We start from the raw sequence: 21,722 nt of genomic DNA, 5'->3' as shown, positions 1-21,722 counted from the left end.
AGGGTGTAAAAATCTGAATGCATTTAAGGGGAAGCTAGATCAGCACATGGAGAAAGGAATACAAGGAGATGCTGAAAGAGTTGGATGAAGAGAGGTGGGAGGAGGCTCGTGTGGAGCATAGCCAGCATAGACCAGTTGGGCCAAGTGGCCTGTTTCTGTGCTAGAGACTCTATGAAATTCTATAAGTTGCAAGCAGATAATAAATCCTACAGATAGTAATAATTACCAAGGACAAAAATATGATGCTGAAAAGCCAAATCACTGTTTAGTGAGCTATGTTAAACCAAGCAGTTTGCATCAGTCAGAGTTGTATGATTTAAAGATATTATGGCATTAACAGTTGAAAGATAAAAGTTAGTTAAGGCAAGTAAAGGAAATCTGTTACTCACAGATGGTTTATGTGATACAGCGTGCAAACAATCAATTCATAATGCTAGTGAGAAATGTTGTGGATTTTCTAATGCATTCTCAGGATGAAGGTGTCACTGGCAAGGCCAGCGGTTATTACCCATCCCTGGAACCGAGCAGCTTGCTAGGCCACTTCCGAGGTCAGTTAAGTGTCAACCACATTGTTGTGGGACTGGAGCCACACATAGGCCAGACCAGGTAAAAATGGCAGGTTTCCTTTTCTAAAGGACATTAGTGAACCAGTTGAGATGTTATGACAATCCAATCGTTTCATGGCCACTTTTACTGGTACAATCTTTTTTATTTCCAGATGTTTTACAAACTGAATTGAAGTTCTCAATCAGCCATGTTGGGATTATGAACTCACGTTCTCTGGATTACTGGTCCAGCAATGTAACCACAGTGCTAACATATCTCTAAATACCCCTGAGTGAGTCAAACACATTTAATCTGTGCTAGCATAAACCATGACTTGCTGTGATGAAATGCAGTTACTGTAGAGCTATACATATTACATTGCTGTTAGATGCATTCCCTTAGCTGAGAAACTAGATGTATCAAATGTAAATGATTTTACCCGATTTCACATTTTATAATGAAGGCGACTGAGCAAATTCTTAAATGCTGTCTCATTAAAATAGATGACAAACTGGGTTTGAAGATTTTTTTGCTTATTTTTTTACTAATAGACATGGTGATATCTGCATTTACTGGAAACAACAATTCATTATACAGTGTACACTGTAACATACAACAGGCACTGCATGCTCTGCACAGACAACTGAAAACTGTCATCTCTAGCACAGTTATAGCATTAACCTTACACATGTGCTGTGGCACTTTAACTAGTGAAGTAGTCCAATGACTGTGTTTTTGCATTACAGTTTCATTTGCATGGATTAAAAAAGGATAAGATGCTATTTATCTTTACATTACCAAAATGATTAGTTTTTACATATAACAGCAGATGAATGAGTATTGCTGGTTCAACAAAAATCATGCATGTTACAGCAGCATGTACTGTATGCCTAAATATAGACTTACTACATAATTTTTCCCTTCAAAGTTAAAGAGCCAATACCCTTTTTCATTCAACATTGTGGGAACGATTTCTTCTGCATGCTCTGTGTAATAAACCGGAACCCATCTATATTGAATAGGTTTACAATTTACACATAGCACACGAAGGGAATCATTCTCTCAGGTGCCAATTAAAAAAAAAGGCCCACAATTATCTTACATTATGCAGGATTCTTTCAAAAATGTATTAATCTGATGATATATTTTAATGAATAGCTAGCAATCTCATAAAAATAATTACAAATGATAAATTTATCCTCTGAAGAAATTGCACATAATATGTTTTTACTGATGATTAGGAGAACTTGAACAAACATTAAGATGTGACTTGTGCTAGCCATCCAAAGGGCTACTGTCTCTTCAATAGAACAGTAATGCTTACCTTAATTTTTGGCTGTTTACTTAGAAGAAACCATTTACATTGATAGAAAAATAACCCAAAGCTTCAACTTAATTATGATATATCTGCAGACTTATTTTCAACAATGTCCACATTGTGGTAACACAAATGCATCCTTTGTAGCTTGAAATACAAATACATAATATAATACTGCTCTTATGATACTTTGTATGTGCTGTACAAATATATATGCATACATACAAATATGCACAATGAATTATGTAAACAAACACATAAGCATTATACAAAACTTATATACAACTTTTTGTCGCTGCAATGATTTAAATTTGTAGTCATGAAACTCAAAAACTACACAGTAGTTTCATTTTTCCAAGGACCAGTCCTTATGTTTCCTGTACTGTCTGAAGTATAAATCATGGCTTCATGCAGGTTTCCCTTGAGTATTCCATTTTGGTTGGTTACAGTTAGAGGACATGACTGTCTCCGTGACTGCATCTCAAAAGTGACTCCTTGGTGCAAAGCCTCTGTACTGACACCACTGTCTACAGCTTTATTACACCCGTACAGCACTGTGCTGGCATCACTGCTTTCAGGCTGGCAGACATTAGGGCACTGATCACTTTTCGCACAGACAACTTGCCTTTGGATGGACTGGCTATCCTGGATACTGTGATGACTTTCTGTATGTGAGCTGTGAACACTTCCGTCTATGCTGGAAGGAATATGATAGGCATATTCTCTCTGGGCTGCGGACTTGCTGTGCCGAATGAAGTGTCGTGATTTAGTTCGACTTTTCTGACATCTATGGATATGCATTGCTGGTCTACATGTACCATCTGCATGTAGATGAATATGGCCATCGTCATCAATAATTTGTTCATTGTGCATTTTGGCACAACAAGGTGTAACTGGTGAAAGGCAATTTACATGATTCTGAACGGCCTGTAGATTAGTTAACTTACAGAGTCCAGTGACTGAATGATTGCAGCTGGATGATGACTTACTAGGACAGGGAGAATCCAGGAGGCACGGGACATGCAGCTGGGCATCACCGTTCATGGTTACCTGGGGTCGAACATTCATTTGAACAGCGTACGTATTCCTATTTGATTTGCAGCAGGACCACCAACAATGCCAGACATCATCGCGTTTTGCACAGTGATGGACCAGAATAAAAAGTCCTAGGGTCACTGAGACCGCTCCGTATAGGCAACTAAAGATCATATCAAGGAAGTGTCCTTGTGAGACTGCGAGGGCTCCAAAGGTCCACATAGCAATAAAGAGAAACAGAGTGAATACTGAAGCACGAAGCTGAGCCTTAAATGAATGCTCATTCTCTAGCATTGAGGAAGAGACCACTGAACATGTGTGTGACACAGAGCTGGAGTCCGTTACATGACTGGGGCCTACCTCTGTGCTGGGCAATCGCTGTTGCTCTTCTGTTATCTCCTTTAGCTCATATTTCTTCCCTGGGTGACGCTTCAGCTGTACTAATGTACACAGAAAATAGACACAACTGACTAGCACAATGAAAGCAGCAGGCCCATAAAATGCACCAAGACTAGGCTCCCATGCCATCCAGCAACTGCGGATAAAAAGAAACACATATTAAAATGGGAGAATAACCAATTGAAAGATAGAAAAAGAGCAAGTGGGACATTAAACCCAGAATATAAACTACCAATTAAACTGACCTAAAAGTACAACTCAGGAGAAACAGTCATGATTGATTTATAATAATCAGATTAAAATTTGAAAAGAGATCTCCCCAAACACAGAAAAGTGAGAAACCCCAAATGCAGAAAAGAGAGATCCCTAAACACAGAAAAGTGAGATCCCCAAACACAGAAAAGAGAGATCCCTAAACACAGAAAAGTGAGATCCACAAACACAGAAAAGTGAGATCCCCAAACACAGAAAAGAGAGATCCCCAAACACAGAAAAGTGAGATCCCCAAACACAGAAAGCAGAGATCCCCAAACACAGAAAAGTGCGATCCCCAAACACAGAAAAGATCCCCAAACACAAAAAAGTGAGATCCCCAAACACAAAAAAGTGAGATCCCCAAACACAGAAAAGTGAGATCTCCAAACACAGAAAAGAGATCTCCAAACACAGAAAAGAGATCTCCAAACACAGAAAAGTGAGATCCCCAAACACAGAAAAGTGAGATCCCCAAACACAGAAAAGTGAGATCTCCAAACACAGAAAAGAGAGATCCCGAAACACAGAAAAGTGAGATCCCAAACACAGAAAAGTGAGATCTCCAAACACAGAAAAGAGAGATCCCCAAACGCAGAAAAGTGAGAAACCCCAAATGCAGAAGAGTGAGTTCACCAAACGCAGAGAAGAGAGATCCCCAAACACAGAACAGTGAGATCCCCAAACACAGAAAAGAGAGATCCCCAATCACAGAAAAGAGATCACCAAACACAGAAAAGTGAGATCTCCAAACACAGAAAAGCGAGATCTCCAAACACAGAAAAGTGAGATCTCCAAACACAGAAAAGTGAGATCTCCAAACACAGAAAAGTGAGATCCCCAAACACAGAAAAGTGAGATCCCCAAACACAGAAAAGAAAGATCCCCAAACACAAAAAAGAGAGATCCCCAAACACAAAAAAGAGAGATCCCCAAACACAAAAAAGAGAGATCCCCAAACACAAAAAAGAGAGATCCCCAAACACAGAAAAAAGAGATCCCCAAACACAGAAAAGTGAGATCCCCAAACACAGAAAAGTGAGATCCCCAAACATAGAAAAGTGAGATCGCCAAACACAGAAAACTGAGATCGCCAAACACAGAAAAGTGAGATCGCCAAACACAGAAAACTGAGATCTCCAAACACAGAAAACTGAGATCCCCAAACACAGAAAACTGAGATCCCCAAACACAGAAAACTGAGATCCCCAAACACAGAAAAGTGAGATCCCCAAACACAGAAAACTGAGATCCCCAAACACAGAAAAGAGAGATTTCCAAACACAGAAAACTGAGATCTCCAAACACAGAAAAGAGAGATCCCAAACACAGCAAAGTGAGATCTCCAAACGCAGAAAAGAGATCCCCAAACACAGAAAAGTGAGATCCCCAAACACAGAAAAGTGAGATCCCCAACACAGAAAGGTGAGATCCCCAAACACAGAAAAGTGAGATCCCCAACACAGAAAGGTGAGATTCCCAAACACAGAAAAGCGAGATCTCCAAACACAGAAAAGAGAGATCTCCAAACATAGAAAAGAGAGATCCCCAAACACAGAAAAGTGAGATCCCTAAACACAGAAAAGTGAGATCTCCAAACACAGAAAAGTGAGATCTCCAAACAGAGAAAAGAGAGATCTCGAAACACAGAAAAGTGAGATCCCCACACATAGAAAAGTGAGATCACCAAACACAGAAAACTGAGATCCCCAAACACAGAAAAGAGAGAGTCCCAAACACAGAAAAGAGAGATCCCAAACACAGAAAAGAGAGATCCCCATACACAGAAAAGAGAGATCCCCAAACACATAAAAGTGAGATCTCCTAAAACAAAAAAGGGAGATCCGCAAACATAGAAAAGTGAGATCCCCAAACACAGAAAAGAGAGATCCCCAAACACAGAAAAGTGAGATCCACAAACACAGAAAAGAGAGATCTCCAAACATAGAAAACAGAGATCCCCAAACACAGAAAAGTGAGATCTCCAAACACAGAAAAGTGAGATCTCCAAACACAGAAAAGAGAGATCACCAAACACAGAAAAGTGAGATCTCCAAACACAGAAAAGAGAGATCTCCAAACACAAAGAGAGATCCCCAAATGCAGAAAAGTGAGATCCCCAAACGCAGAAGAGAGAGATCTCCAAACACAGAAAAGTGAGATCCCCAAACACAGAAAAGTGAGATCCCCAAACACAGAAAAGAGAGAGCCCCAAACACAGAAAAGAGAGGTCCCCAAACACAGAAAAGAGAGAGCCCCAAACACAGAAAAGCGAGAACTCCAAACACAGAAAAGGGAGATCTCCAAACATAGAAAAGAGAGATCCCCAAACACAGAAAAGAGAGATCCCCAAACACAGAAAAGTGAGATCCCCAAACACAGAAAAGAGAGGTCCCCAAACACAGAAAAGAGAGAGCCCCAAACACAGAAAAGCGAGATCTCCAAACACAGAAAAGGGAGATCTCCAAACATAGAAAAGAGAGATCCCCAAACACAGAAAAGAGAGATCCCCAAACACAGAAAAGTGAGATCCCCAAACACAGAAAAGTGAGATCCCCAACACAGAAAAGTGAGATCCCCAACACAGAAAAGTGAGATCCCCAAAAACAGAAAAGTGAGGTCCCCAGACACATAAAAGTGAGATCCCCAAACACAGAAAAGTGAGATCCCCAAACACAGAAAACTGAGATCCCCAAACACAGAACAGAGAGATCCCCAAACACAGAACAGAGAGATCACCAAACACAGAAAAGTGAGATCCCCAAACACAGAAAAGTGAGATCTCCAAACACAGAACAGAGATCCCCAAACACAGAAAAGCGAGATCTCCAAACACAGAAAAGTGAGATCTCCAAACACAGAACAGAGATCCCCAAACACAGAAAAGCGAGATCTCCAAACACAGAAAAGGGAGATCTCCAAACATAGAAAAGAGAGATCCCGAAACACAGATAAGTGAGATCCCCAAACACAGAAAAGTGAGATCCATAAACACAGAAAAGTGAGATCCCCAAACACAGAAAAGTGAGATCCCCAACACAGAAAAGTGAGATCCCCAAACACAGAAAAGAGAGATCCCCACAGAAAAGAGAGATCTCCAAACACAAAAAAGAGAGATCTCCAAACATAGAAAAGAGAGATCCCCAAACACAGAAAAGTGAGATCCCCAACACAGAAAAGTGAGATCCCCAAACACAGAAAAGTGAGATCCCCAAACACAGAAAAGAGAGATCACCAAACACAGAAAAGAGAGATCCCCACAGAAAAGAGAGATCTCCAAACACAAAAAAGAGAGATCTCCAAACATAGAAAAGAGAGATCCCCAAACACAGAAATGTAAGATCCCTAAAGACAGAAAAGTGAGATCTCCAAACACAGAAAAGTGAGATCTCCAAACAGAGAAAAGAGAGATCTCGAAACACAGAAAAGTGAGATCTCCAAACACAGAAAAGAGAGATCCCCAAACACAGAAAAGAGAGATCCCCAAACACAGAAAAGAAAGAGAGATCCCCAAACACAGAAAAGAGAGATCTCCAAACACAGAAAAGAGAGGTCTCCAAACACAGAAAAGTGAGATCTCCAAACACAGAAAAGTGAGATCCCCAAACACAGAAAAGAGAGATCCCCAAACACAGAAAAGTGAGATCCCCAAACACAGAAAAGAGAGATCCCCAAACACAGAAAAGTGAGATCTCCAAACACAGAAAAGAGAGATTTCCAAACAGAGAAGAGAGATCCCCAAACGCAGAAAAGTGAGATCCCCAAATGCAGAACAGTAAGAACCCCAAACGCAGAAGAGAGAGATCTCCAAACACAGAAAAGTGAGATCCCCAAACACAGAAAAGTGAGGTCCCCAAACACAGAAAAGTGAGATCCCCAAACATAGAAAACAGAGATCCCCAAACACAGAAAAGTGAGATCTCCAAACACAGAAAAGTGAGATCTCCAAACACAGAAAAGTGAGATCCCCAAACACAGAAAAGAGAGATCCCCAAACACAGAAAAGTGAGATCCCCAAACACAGAAAAGAGAGATCACCAAACACAGAAAAGTGAGATCTCCAAACACAGAAAAGAGAGATTTCCAGAGAAGAGAGATCCCCAAACGCAGATAATTGAGATCCCCAAATGCAGAACAGTAAGAACCCCAAACGCAGAAGAGAGAGATCTCCAAACACAGAAAAGTGAGATCCCCAAACAGAGAAAAGTGAGATCCCCAAACACAGAAAAGTGAGATCCCCAAACACAGAAAAGTGAGATCCCCAAACACAGAAAAGTGAGATCTCCAAACACAGAAAAGTGAGATCCCCAAACACAGAAAAGTGAGATCCCCAAACACAGAAAAGTGAGGTCACCAAACACAGAAAAGTGAGATCCCCAAACACAGAAAAGTGAGATCCCCAAACACAGAAAAGTGAGATCCCCACACATAGAAAAGTGAGATCACCAAACACAGAAAACTGAGATCCCCAAACACAGAAAAGAGAGAGCCCCAAACACAGAAAAGAGAGATCCGAAACACAGAAAAGGGAGATCCCCATACACAGAAAAGAGAGATCCCCAAACACATAAAAGTGAGATCTCCTAAAACAAAAAAGGGAGATCCGCAAACATAGAAAAGTGAGATCCCCAAACACAGAAAAGAGAGATCCCCAAACACAGAAAAGTGAGATCCACAAACACAGAAAAGAGAGATCTCCAAACATAGAAAACAGAGATCCCCAAACACAGAAAAGTGAGATCTCCAAACACAGAAAAGTGAGATCTCCAAACACAGAAAAGAGAGATCAAAAACACAGAAAAGAGAGATCACCAAACACAGAAAAGTGAGATCTCCAAACACAGAAAAGAGAGATCTCCAAACACAAAGAGAGATCCCCAAATGCAGAAAAGTGAGCTCCCCAAACGCAGAAGAGAGAGATCTCCAAACACAGAAAAGTGAGATCCCCAAACACAGAAAAGTGAGATCCCCAAACACAGAAAAGTGAGATCCCCAAACACAGAAAAGTGAGATCCCCAAACACAGAAAAGAGAGATCCCCAAACACAGAAAAGTGAGATCCCCAAACACAGAAAAGAGAGGTCCCCAAACACAGAAAAGAGAGATCCCCAAACACAGAAAAGTGAGATCCCCAAACACAGAAAAGAGAGGTCCCCAAACACAGAAAAGAGAGAGCCCCAAACACAGAAAAGCGAGATCTCCAAACACAGAAAAGGGAGATCTCCAAACATAGAAAAGAGAGATCCCCAAACACAGAAAAGAGAGATCCCCAAACACAGAAAAGTGAGATCCCCAAACACAGAAAAGTGAGATCCCCAACACAGAAAAGTGAGATCCCCAACACAGAAAAGTGAGATCCCCAACACAGAAAAGTGAGATCCCCAAACACAGAAAAGTGAGATCCCCAAACACAGAACAGAGAGATCCCCGACACAGAAAAGTGAGATCCCCAAACACAGAAAAGAGATATCCCCAAACACAGAAAAGGGAGATCCCCAAACACAGAAAAGTGAGATCCCCAAAAACAGAAAAGTGAGGTCCCCAGACACATAAAAGTGAGATCCCCAAACACAGAAAAGTGAGATCCCCAAACACAGAAAACTGAGATCCCCAAACACAGAACAGAGAGATCCCCAAACACAGAACAGAGAGATCACCAAACACAGAAAAGTGAGATCCCCAAACACAGAAAAGTGAGATCTCCAAACACAGAACAGAGATCCCCAAACACAGAAAAGCGAGATCTCCAAACACAGAAAAGTGAGATCTCCAAACACAGAAAAGCGAGATCTCCAAACACAGAAAAGGGAGATCTCCAAACATAGAAAAGAGAGATCCCCAAACACAGATAAGTGAGATCCCCAAACACAGAAAAGTGAGATCCATAAACACAGAAAAGTGAGATCCCCAAACACAGAAAAGTGAGATCCCCAACACAGAAAAGTGAGATCCCCAAACACAGAAAAGAGAGATCCCCACAGAAAAGAGAGATCTCCAAACACAAAAAAGAGAGATCTCCAAACATAGAAAAGAGAGATCCCCAAACACAGAAAAGTGAGATCCCCAACACAGAAAAGTGAGATCCCCAAACACAGAAAAGTGAGATCCCCAAACACAGAAAAGAGAGATCACCAAACACAGAAAAGAGAGATCCCCACAGAAAAGAGAGATCTCCAAACACAAAAAAGAGAGATCTCCAAACATAGAAAAGAGAGATCCCCAAACACAGAAATGTAAGATCCCTAAAGACAGAAAAGTGAGATCTCCAAACACAGAAAAGTGAGATCTCCAAACAGAGAAAAGAGAGATCTCGAAACACAGAAAAGTGAGATCTCCAAACACAGAAAAGAGAGATCCCCAAACACAGAAAAGAGAGATCCCCAAACACAGAAAAGAAAGAGAGATCCCCAAACACAGAAAAGAGAGATCTCCAAACACAGAAAAGAGAGGTCTCCAAACACAGAAAAGTGAGATCCCCACACATAGAAAAGTGAGATCACCAAACACAGAAAACTGAGATCCCCAAACACAGAAAAGAGAGAGCCCCAAACACAGAAAAGAGAGATCCCTAAACACATAAAAGTGAGATCTCCTAAAACAAAAAAGGGAGATCCGCAAACACAGAAAAGTGAGATCCCCAAACACAGAAAAGAAAGATCCACAAACACAAAAAAGAGGGATCCCCAAGCCCAAAAAAGTGAGATCCCCAAACACAGAAAAGTGAGATCTCCAAACACAGAAAAGTGAGATCTCCAAACACAGAAAAGAGAGATCTCCAAACACAGAAAAGAGAGATCTCCAAACACAGAAAAGAGAGATCCCCAAACACAGAAAAGAGAGAGCCCCAAACACAGAAAAGTGAGATCCCCAAACACAGAAAAGAGAGATCACCAAACACAGAAAAGTGAGATCTCCAAACACAGAAAAGAGAGATTTCCAAACAGAGAAGAGAGATTCCCAAACGCAGAAAAGTGAGATCCCCAAATGCAGAACAGTAAGAACCCCAAACGCAGAAGAGAGAGATCTCCAAACACAGAAAAGTGAGATCCCCAAACACAGAAAAGTGAGGTCCCCAAACACAGAAAAGTGAGATCCCCAAACATAGAAAACAGAGATCTCCAAACACAGAAAAGTGAGATCTCCAAACACAGAAAAGTGAGATCCCCAAACACAGAAAAGAGAGATCCCCAAACACAGAAAAGTGAGATCCCCAAACACAGAAAAGAGAGATCACCAAACACAGAAAAGTGAGATCTCCAAACACAGAAAAGAGAGATTTCCAAACAGAGAAGAGAGATCCCCAAACGCAGATAATTGAGATCCCCAAATGCAGAACAGTAAGAACCCCAAACGCAGAAGAGAGAGATCTCCAAACACAGAAAAGTGAGATCCCCAAACACAGAAAAGTGAGATCCCCAAACACAGAAAAGTGAGATCCCCAAACACAGAAAAGTGAGATCCCCAAACACAGAAAAGTGAGATCTCCAAACACAGAAAAGTGAGATCCCCAAACACAGAAAAGTGAGATCCCCAAACACAGAAAAGTGAGGTCACCAAACACAGAAAAGTGAGATCCCCAAACACAGAAAAGTGAGATCCCCAAACACAGAAAAGTGAGATCTCCAAACACAGAAAAGTGAGATCACCAAAGACAGAAAAAAGAGATCCCCAAACAGAGAAAAGTGAGATCTCCAAATACAAAAAACTAAGATCCCCACAGAAAAGAGAGATCCCCAAACACAGAAAAGCGAGATCTCCAAACATAGAAGAGAGAGATCCCCAAACACAGAAAAGTGAGATCCCCAAACACAGAAAAGTGAGATCCCCAAACACAGAAAAGTGAGATCCCCAAACACAGAAAAGTGAGATCCACAAACACAGAAAAGTGAGATCTCCAAACACAGAAAAGTGAGATCACCAAAGACAGAAAAAAGAGATCCCCAAACAGAGAAAAGTGAGATCTCCAAATACAAAAAAATAAGATCCCCACAGAAAAGAGAGATCTCCAAACACAGAAAAGTGAGATCACCAAAGACAGAAAAAAGAGATCCCCAAACACAGAAAAGCGAGATCTCCAAACACAGAAAAGGGAGATCTCCAAACACAGAAGAGAGAGATCCCCAAACACAGAAAAGTGAGATCCCCAAACACAGAAAAGTGAGATCCCCAAACACAGAAAAGTGAGATCCCCAAACACAGAAAAGTGAGATCCCCAAACACAGAAAAGTGAGATCCCCAACACAGAAAAGTGAGATCCCCAACACAGAAAAGTGAGATCTCCAAACACAGAAAAGGGAGATCTCCAAACACAGAAAAGGGAGATTTCCAAACATAGAAAAGAGAGATCTCGAAACACAGAAAAGTGAGATCTCTAAACACAGAAAAGAGAGATCCCCAAACACAGAAAAGAGAGATCCCAAACACAGAAAAGAGAGATCCCCAAACATAGAAAAATTAGATGCCTAAAAGGCAGAAAAGTGAGATCTCCTAAAACAAAAAAGGGAGATCCGCAAACACAGAAAAGTGAGATCCTCAAACACAGAAAAGTGAGATCTCCAAACACAGAAGAGAGAGATCCCCAAACACAGAAAAGTGAGATCCCCAAACACAGAAAAGTGAGATCCCCAAACACAGAAAAGAGAGATCACCAAACACAGAAAAGAGAGATCCCCAAACACAGAAAAGAGAGATCCCCAAACACAGAAAAGGGAGATCCCCAAATACAGAAAAGTGAGGTCCCCAAACACAGAAAAGTGAGATCACCACACACAGAAAAGTGAGATCCCCAAACACAGAACAGAGAGATCCCCAAACACAGAACAGAGAGATCACCAAACACAGAAAAGGGAGATTTCCAAACACAGAAAAGAGAGATCCCCAGATGCAGAAAAGTGAGATCCCCAAACACAGAACAGAGAGATCCCCAAACACATAAAATTGAGATCTCCTAAAACAAAAAAGGGAGATACGCAAACACAGAAAAGTGAGATCTCCAAACACAAAAAGTGAGATCCCCAAGCACAAAAAAGTGAGATCCCCAAACACAGAAAAGAGAGATCTCCAAAGCCAGAAAAGCGAGATTTCCAAACACAGAAAAGTGAAATCTCCAAACATAGAAAACAGAGATCTCCAAACACAGAAAAGTGAGATCTCCAAACACAGAAAAGAGAGATCTCCAAACACAGAAAAGAGAGATCTCCAAACACAGAAAAGTGGGATCTCCAAACACAGAAAAGGGAGATCCCGAAACACAGAAAAGCGAGATCTCCAAACACAGAAAAGTGAGATCCCCAAACACAGAAAAGAGAGATCCCCAAACACAGAAAAGAGAGATCCCCAAACACAGAAAAGAGAGATCTCCAAACACAAAAAGTGAGATCCCCAAACACAGAAAAGAGAGATCCGCAAACACAGAAAAGTGAGATCGCCAAACACAGAAAAGAGAGATCACCAAACACAGAAAAGTGAGATCTCCAAACACAGAAAAGAGAGATCTCCAAACACAGAAAAGAGAGATCCCCAAACGCAGAAAAGTGAGAGCCCCAAATGCAGAACAGTAAGAACCCCAAACGCAGAAAAGAGAGATCCCCACAGAAAAGAGAGATCCCCAAACACAGAAAAGAGAGATCCCCAAACACAGAAAAGAGAGATCCCCAAATACAGAAAAGTGAGATCTCCAAACACAGAAAAGTGAGATCACCAAAGACAGAAAAATGAGATCCCCAAACAGAGAAAAGTGAGATCTCCAAATACAAAAAAGTGAGATCCCCACAGAAAAGAGAGATCGCCAAACACAGAAAAGAGAGATCCCCAATCACAGAAAAGTGAGATCCCCAAACACAGAACAAGAGATCCGCAAACACAGAAAAGAGAGATGCCCAAACACAGAAAAGTGAGATCCCCGAACACAGAAATGTGAGATCCCCAAACACAGAAAAGAGAGATTCCCAAACACAGAAAAGGGAGATCCCCAAACACAGTAAAGTGAGATCCCGAAACACAGAAAAGAGAGATCTCCCAAAACACAGAAAAGAGAGATCCCCAAACACAGAAAAGAGAGATCCCCAAACACAGAAAAGTGAGATCCCCAAACACAGAAAAGAGAGATCCCCAAACACAGAAAAGTGAGATCCCCAAACACAGAAAATTGAGATCCCCAAACACAGAAAAGAGAGATCACCAAACATAGGAAAGAGAGATCCCCAAACACAGGAAAGAGAGATCCCCAAACACAGAAAAGAGACATCACCAAACACAGTAAAGAGAGATCCCCAAACACAGAAAAATGAGATCCCCAAAGACAGAAAAATGAGATCCCCAAACACAGAAAAGCGAGATCTCCAAACACAGAAAAGAGATCCCCAAACACAGAAAAGAGAGATCTACAAACACAGAAAAGTGAGATCTCCAAACACAGAAAAGTGAGATCTCCAAACACAGAAAACCAAGATCTCCAAACACAGAAAAGTGAGATCTCCAAACACAGAAACGTGAGATCTCCAAACACAGAAAGATCCCAAAACACAAAAAAGAGAGATCCCCAAACACAAAAAAGACAGATCCCCAAACACAGAAAAGTGAGATCTCCAAACACAGAAAAGCGAGATCTCCAAACGCAGAAAAGCGAGATCTCCAAACACAGAAAAGCGAGATCCCCAAACACAAAAAAGAGAGATCACCAAACACAAAAGAGAGATCCCCAAACACAGAAAAGTGAGATCTCCAAACACAGAAAAGAGATCCCCAAACACAGAAAAGTGAGACCCCCAAACATAGAAAACAGAGATCCCCAAACACAGAAAAGTGAGATCTCCAAACACAGAAAAGAGAGATCCCCAAACACAGAAAGGCGAGATCTCCAAACACAGAAAAGTGAGATCCCCAAACACAGAAAAGAGAGATCCCCAAACACAGAAAAGAGAGATCTCCAAACACAGAAAAGTGAGATCCCCAAACACAGAAAACTGAGATCCCCAAACACAGAAAACTGAGATCCCCAAAGAGAGAAAAGAGAGATCCCCAAACACAGAAAAGTGAGATCCCAAACACAGAAAACAGATCCCCAAACACATAAAAGTGAGATCCCCAAACACAGAAAACAGATCCCCAAACACAGAAAACTGAGATCTCCAAACACAGAAAACTGAGATCTCCAAACACGGAAAAGAGAGATCCCCAAACACAGCAAAGAGAGATCCCAAACACAGAAAAGAGAGATCCCCAAACACATAAAAGTGAGATCTCCTAAAACAAAAAAGGGAGATCCGCAAACACAGAAAGGTGAGATCCCCAAACACAGAAAAGAAAGATCCACAAACAGAAAAAAGAGAGATCCGCAAACACAGAAAAGTCAGATCTCCAAACACAAAAAGTGAGATCCCCAAGCACAAAAAGGTGAGATCCCCAAACACAGAAAAGAGAGATCTCCAAACCCAGAAAAGCGAGATTTCCAAACACAGAAAAGTGAGATCTCCAAACACAGAAAAGTGAGATCTCCAAACACAGAAAAGAGAGATCTCCAAACACAGAAAAGAGAGATCTCCAAACACAGAAAAGGGAGATCCCAAAACACAGAAAAGTGAGATCTCCAAACACAGAAAAGAGAGATCCCCAAACACAGAAAAGAGAGATCCCCAAACACAGAAAAGAGAGATCTCCAAACACAGAAAAGTGAGATCCCCAAACACAGAAAAGAGAGATCCCCAAACACAGAAAAGTGAGATCCCCAAACACAGAAAAGTGAGATCCCCAAACACAGAAAAGTGAGATCTCCAAACACAGAAAAGAGAGATCCCCAAACACAGAAGAGAGAGATCCCCAAACACAGAAAAGGGAGATCCCCAAACACAGAAAAGTGAGGTCCCCAAACACAGAAAAGTGAGATCACCACACACAGAAAAGTGAGATCCCCAAACACAGAACAGAGAGATCCCCAAACACAGAACAGAGAGATCACCAAACACAGAAAAGGGAGATCTCCAAACACAGAAAAGAGAGATCCCCAGATGCAGAAAAGTGAGATCCCCAAACACAGAACAGAGAGATCCCCAAACACATAAAATTGAGATCTCCTAAAACAAAAAAGGGAGATACGCAAACACAGAGAAGTGAGATCTCCAAACACAAAAAGTGAGATCCCCAAGCACAAAAAAGTGAGATCCCCAAACACAGAAAAGAGAGATCTCCAAACCCAGAAAAGCGAGATTTCCAAACACAGAAAAGTGAAATCTCCAAACATAGAAAACAGAGATCCCCAAACACAGAAAAGTGAGATCTCCAAACACAGAAAAGTGAAATCTCCAAACACAGAAAAGAGAGATCTCCAAACACAGAAAACTGGGATCTCCAAACACAGAAAAGGGAGATCCCGAAACACAGAAAAGCGAGATCTCCAAACACAGAAAAGTGAGATCCCCAAACACAGAAAAGAGAGATCCCCAAACACAGAAAAGAGAGATCCCCAAACACAGAAAAGAGAGATCTCCAAACACAGAAAAGTGAGATCCCCAAACACAGAAAAGAGAGATCCCCAAACACAGAAAAGTGAGATCCCCAAACACAGAAAAGTGAGATCCGCAAACACAGAAAAGTGAGATCGCCAAACACAGAAAAGAGAGATCACCAAACACAGAAAAGTGAGATCTCCAAACACAGAAAAGAGAGATCTCCAAACACAGAAAAGAGAGATCCCCAAACGCAGAAAAGTGAGAGCCCCAAATGCAGAACAGTAAGAAACCCAAACGCAGAAAAGAGAGATCCCCACAGAAAAGAGAGATCCCCAAACACAGAAAAGAGAGATCCCCAAACACAGAAAAGAGAGATCCCCAAATACAGAAAAGTGAGATCTCCAAACACAGAAAAGTGAGATCACCAAAGACAGAAAAATGAGATCCCCAAACAGAGAAAAGTGAGATCTCCAAATACAAAAAAGTGAGATCCCCACAGAAAAGAGAGATCCCCAAACACAGAAAAGAGAGATCCCCAATCACAGAAAAGTGAGATCCCCAAACACAGAAAAAGAGATCCGCAAACACAGAAAAGAGAGATCCCCAAACACAGAAAAGTGAGATCCCCGAACACAGAAATGTGAGATCCCCAAACACAGAAAAGAGAGATTCCCAAACACAGAAAAGGGAGATCCCCAAACACAGTAAAGTGAGATCCCGAAACACAGAAAAGAGAGATCTCCCAAAACACAGAAAAGAGAGATCCCCAACACAAAAAAGTGAGATCCCCAAACACAGAAAAGTGAGATCCCCAAACACAGAAAAAAGAGATCCCCAAACACAGAAAAGTGAGATCCCCAAACACAGAAAATTGAGATCCCCAAACACAGAAAAGAGAGATCACCAAACATAGGAAAGAGAGATCCCCAAACACAGGAAAGAGAGATCCCCAAACACAGAAAAGAGACATCACCAAACACAGTAAAGAGAGATCCCCAAACACAGAAAAATGAGATCCACAAAGACAGAAAAATGAGATCCCCAAACACAGAAAAGCGAGATCTCCAAACACAGAAAAGAGATCCCCAAACACAGAAAAGTGAGATCTCCAAACACAGAAAAGTGAGATGCCCAAACACAGAAAAGTGAGATCTCCAAACACAGAAAAGTGAGATCTCCAAACACAGAAAAGCAAGATCTCCAAACACAGAAAAGTGAGATCTCCAAACACAGAAACGTGAGATCTCCAAACACAGAAAGATCCCAAAACACAAAAAAGAGAGATCCCCAAACACAAAAAAGACAGATCCCCAAACACAGAAAAGTGAGATCTCCAAACACAGAAAAGCGAGATCTCCAAACGCAGAAAAGCGAGATCTCCAAACACAGAAAAGCGAGATCCCCAAACACAAAAAAGAGAGATCACCAAACACAAAAGAGAGATCCCCAAACACAGAAAAGTGAGATCTCCAAACACAGAAAAGAGATCCCCAAACACAGAAAAGTGACACCCCCAAACATAGAAAACAGAGATCCCCAAACACAGAAAAGTGAGATCTCCAAACACAGAAAAGAGAGATCCCCAAACACAGAAAGGCGAGATCTCCAAACACAGAAAAGTGAGATCCCCAAACACAGAAAAGAGAGATCCCCAAACACAGAAAAGTGAGATCCCCAAACACAGAAAACTGAGATCCCCAAACACAGAAAAGAGAGATCTCCAAACACAGAAAAGTGAGATCCCCAAACACAGAAAACTGAGATCCCCAAACACAGAAAACTGAGATCCCCAAAGAGAGAAAAGAGAGATCCCCAAACACAGAAAAGTGAGATCCCAAACACAGAAAACAGATCCCCAAACACATAAAAGTGAGATCTCCAAACACAGAAAACAGATCCCCAAACACAGAAAACTGAGATCTCCAAACACAGAAAACTGAGATCTCCAAACACGGAAAAGAGAGATCCCCAAACACAGCAAAGAGTGATCCCAAACACAGAAAAGAGAGATCCCCAAACACAGAAAAATGAGATCCCCAAATGCAGAAAAGTGAGATCACCAAACGCAGAAAAGAGAGATCCCCAAACACATAAAAGTGAGATCTCCTAAAACAAAAAAGGGAGATCCGCAAACACAGAAAGGTGAGATCCCCAAACACAGAAAAGAAAGATCCACAAACAGAAAAAAGAGAGATCCGCAAACACAGAAAAGTCAGATCTCCAAACACAAAAAGTGAGATCCCCAAGCACAAAAAAGTGAGATCCCCAAACACAGAAAAGAGAGATCTCCAAACCCAGAAAAGCGAGATTTCCAAACACAGAAAAGTGAGATCTCCAAACATAGAAAACAGAGATCCCCAAACACAGAAAAGTGAGATCTCCAAACACAGAAAAGTGAGATCTCCAAACACAGAAAAGAGAGATCTCCAAACACAGAAAAGAGAGATCTCCAAACACAGAAAAGGGAGATCCCGAAACACAGAAAAGCGAGATCTCCAAACACAGAAAAGTGAGATCCCCAAACACAGAAAAGAGAGATCCCCAAACACAGAAAAGAGAGAGCCCCAAACAAAGAAAAGTGAGATCCCCAAATACAGAAAACAGAGATCCCCAAACACAGAAAAGAGGGATCCCCAAACACAGAGAAGTGAGGTCCCCAAACACAGAAAAGTGAGATCCCCAAACACAGAAAAGTGAGGTCACCAAACACAGAAAAGTGAGATCCCCAAACACAGAAAAGTGAGATCCCCAAACACAGAAAAGTGAGATCTCCAAACACAGAAAAGAGAGATCCCCAAACACAGAAAAGTGAGATCTCCAAACACAGAAAAGTGAGATCCCCAAACACAGGAAAGAGAGATCCCCAAACACAGAAAAGTGAGATCCCCAAACACAGAAAAGTGAGATCCCCAAACACAGAAAAGAGAGATCCCCAAACACAGAAAAGAGAGATCCCCAAACACAGAAAAGAGAGATCCCCAAACACAGAAAAGTGAGATCTCCAAACACAGAAAAGTGAGATCACCAAAGACAGAAAAATAAGATCACCAAACAGAGAAAAGTGAGATCTCCAAATACAAAAAAGTGAGATCCCCACAGAAAACTGAGATCCCCAAACAGAGAAAAGAGAGATCCCCAAACACAGAAAAGTGAGATCCCAAACACAGAAAACAGATCCCCAAACACAGAAAAGTGAGATCTCCAAACACAGAAAACTGAGATCTCCAAACACAGAAAAGAGAGATCCCCAAACACAGCAAAGTGAGATCTCCAAACACAGAAAAGAGAGATCCCCAAATGCAGAAAAGTGAGATCCCCAAATGCAGAAAAGTGAGATCACGAAACGCAGAAAAGAGAGATCCCCAAACGCAGAAAAGTGAGAGCCCCAAACACAGAAAAGAGAGATCTCCAAACACATAAGAGAGATCCCCAGACACAGAAAAGAGAGATCCCCAAACACAGAAAAGAGAGATCCCCAAACACAGAAAAGAGATCCCCAAACACAGAAAAGTGAGATCCCCAAACACAGAAAAGAGAGAGCCCCAAAGAAAAGTGAGATCCCGAAACACAGAAAAGTGAGATTCCCAAACATAGAAAAGTGAGATCACCAAACACAGAAAACTGAGATCCCCAAACACAGAAAAGAGAGATCCCCAAACACAGAAAAGAGAGATCCCCAAACACAGAAAAGTGAGATCCCCAAACACAGAAAACTGAGATCCCCAAACACAGAAAAGAGAGATCTCCAAACACAGAAAAGTGAGATCCCCAAACACAGAAAAGAGAGATCTCCAAACACAGAAAAGTGAGATCCCCAAACACAGAAAACTGAGATCCCCAAACACAGAAAACTGAGATCCCCAAAGAGAGAAAAGAGAGATCCCCAAACACAGAAAAGTGAGATCCCAAACACAGAAAACAGATCCCCAAACACATAAAAGTGAGATCCCCAAACACAGAAAACAGATCCCCAAACACAGAAAACTGAGATCTCCAAACACAGAAAACTGAGATCTCCAAACACGGAAAAGAGAGATCCCCAAACACAGCAAAGAGAGATCCCAAACACAGAAAAGAGAGATCCCCAAACACATAAAAGTGAGATCTCCTAAAACAAAAAAGGGAGATCCGCAAACACAGAAAGGTGAGATCCCCAAACACAGAAAAGAAAGATCCACAAACAGAAAAAAGAGAGATCCGCAAACACAGAAAAGTCAGATCTCCAAACACAAAAAGTGAGATCCCCAAGCACAAAAAGGTGAGATCCCCAAACACAGAAAAGAGAGATCTCCAAACCCAGAAAAGCGAGATTTCCAAACACAGAAAAGTGAGATCTCCAAACACAGAAAAGTGAGATCTCCAAACACAGAAAAGAGAGATCTCCAAACACAGAAAAGAGAGATCTCCAAACACAGAAAAGGGAGATCCCAAAACACAGAAAAGCGAGATCTCCAAACACAGAAAAGTGAGATCTCCAAACACAGAAAAGAGAGATCCCCAAACACAGAAAAGAGAGATCCCCAAACACAGAAAAGAGAGATCTCCAAACACAGAAAAGTGAGATCCCCAAACACAGAAAAGAGAGATCCCCAAACACAGAAAAGTGAGATCCCCAAACACAGAAAAGTGAGATCCCCAAACACAGAAAAGTGAGATCTCCAAACACAGAAAAGAGAGATCCCCAAACACAGAAGAGAGAGATCCCCAAACACAGAAAAGGGAGATCCCCAAACACAGAAAAGTGAGGTCCCCAAACACAGAAAAGTGAGATCACCACACACAGAAAAGTGAGATCCCAAACACAGAACAGAGAGATCCCCAAACACAGAACAGAGAGATCACCAAACACAGAAAAGGGAGATCTCCAAACACAGAAAAGAGAGATCCCCAGATGCAGAAAAGTGAGATCCCCAAACACAGAACAGAGAGATCCCCAAACACATAAAATTGAGATCTCCTAAAACAAAAAAGGGAGATACGCAAACACAGAAAAGTGAGATCTCCAAACACAAAAAGTGAGATCCCCAAGCACAAAAAAGTGAGATCCCCAAACACAGAAAAGAGAGATCTCCAAACCCAGAAAAGCGAGATTTCCAAACACAGAAAAGTGAAATCTCCAAACATAGAAAACAGAGATCCCCAAACACAGAAAAGTGAGATCTCCAAACACAGAAAAGTGAAATCTCCAAACACAGAAAAGAGAGATCTCCAAACACAGAAAACTGGGATCTCCAAACACAGAAAAGGGAGATCCCGAAACACAGAAAAGCGAGATCTCCAAACACAGAAAAGTGAGATCCCCAAACACAGAAAAGAGAGATCCCCAAACACAGAAAAGAGAGATCCCCAAACACAGAAAAGAGAGATCTCCAAACACAGAAAAGTGAGATCCCCAAACACAGAAAAGAGAGATCCCCAAACACAGAAAAGTGAGATCCCCAAACACAGAAAAGTGAGATCCGCAAACACAGAAAAGTGAGATCGCCAAACACAGAAAAGAGAGATCACCAAACACAGAAAAGTGAGATCTCCAAACACAGAAAAGAGAGATCTCCAAACACAGAAAAGAGAGATCCCCAAACGCAGAAAAGTGAGAGCCCCAAATGCAGAACAGTAAGAACCCCAAACGCAGAAAAGAGAGATCCCCACAGAAAAGAGAGATCCCCAAACACAGAAAAGAGAGATCCCCAAACACAGAAAAGAGAGATCCCCAAATACAGAAAAGTG

General features: G+C 41.5%; 1 protein-coding gene across 1 annotated transcript in view; it reads right to left on the bottom strand.

Moving 5' to 3' along the window:
- Positions 1-336: 336 nt before the first annotated feature.
- The window catches only part of adgra1b (adhesion G protein-coupled receptor A1b), a 1,141,355-nt gene continuing 1,119,969 nt past the window's right edge, over positions 337-21,722 (bottom strand). The window contains exon 19 of the mRNA XM_085994744.1: positions 337-3,434. Within this exon, the coding sequence (XP_085850870.1) occupies positions 2,198-3,434 (1,237 nt within the window). The 3' untranslated portion in view covers positions 337-2,197. The remainder of the gene's footprint in view (positions 3,435-21,722) is intronic.

The sequence above is a fragment of the Somniosus microcephalus genome, chromosome 8 (genome assembly GCF_052327205.1).
Source record: "Somniosus microcephalus isolate GS21.2 chromosome 8, FLI_Smic_1.0, whole genome shotgun sequence".
Taxonomy (NCBI): domain Eukaryota; kingdom Metazoa; phylum Chordata; class Chondrichthyes; order Squaliformes; family Somniosidae; genus Somniosus; species Somniosus microcephalus.
This window is presented reverse-complemented; position numbering and strand designations above follow the sequence as displayed.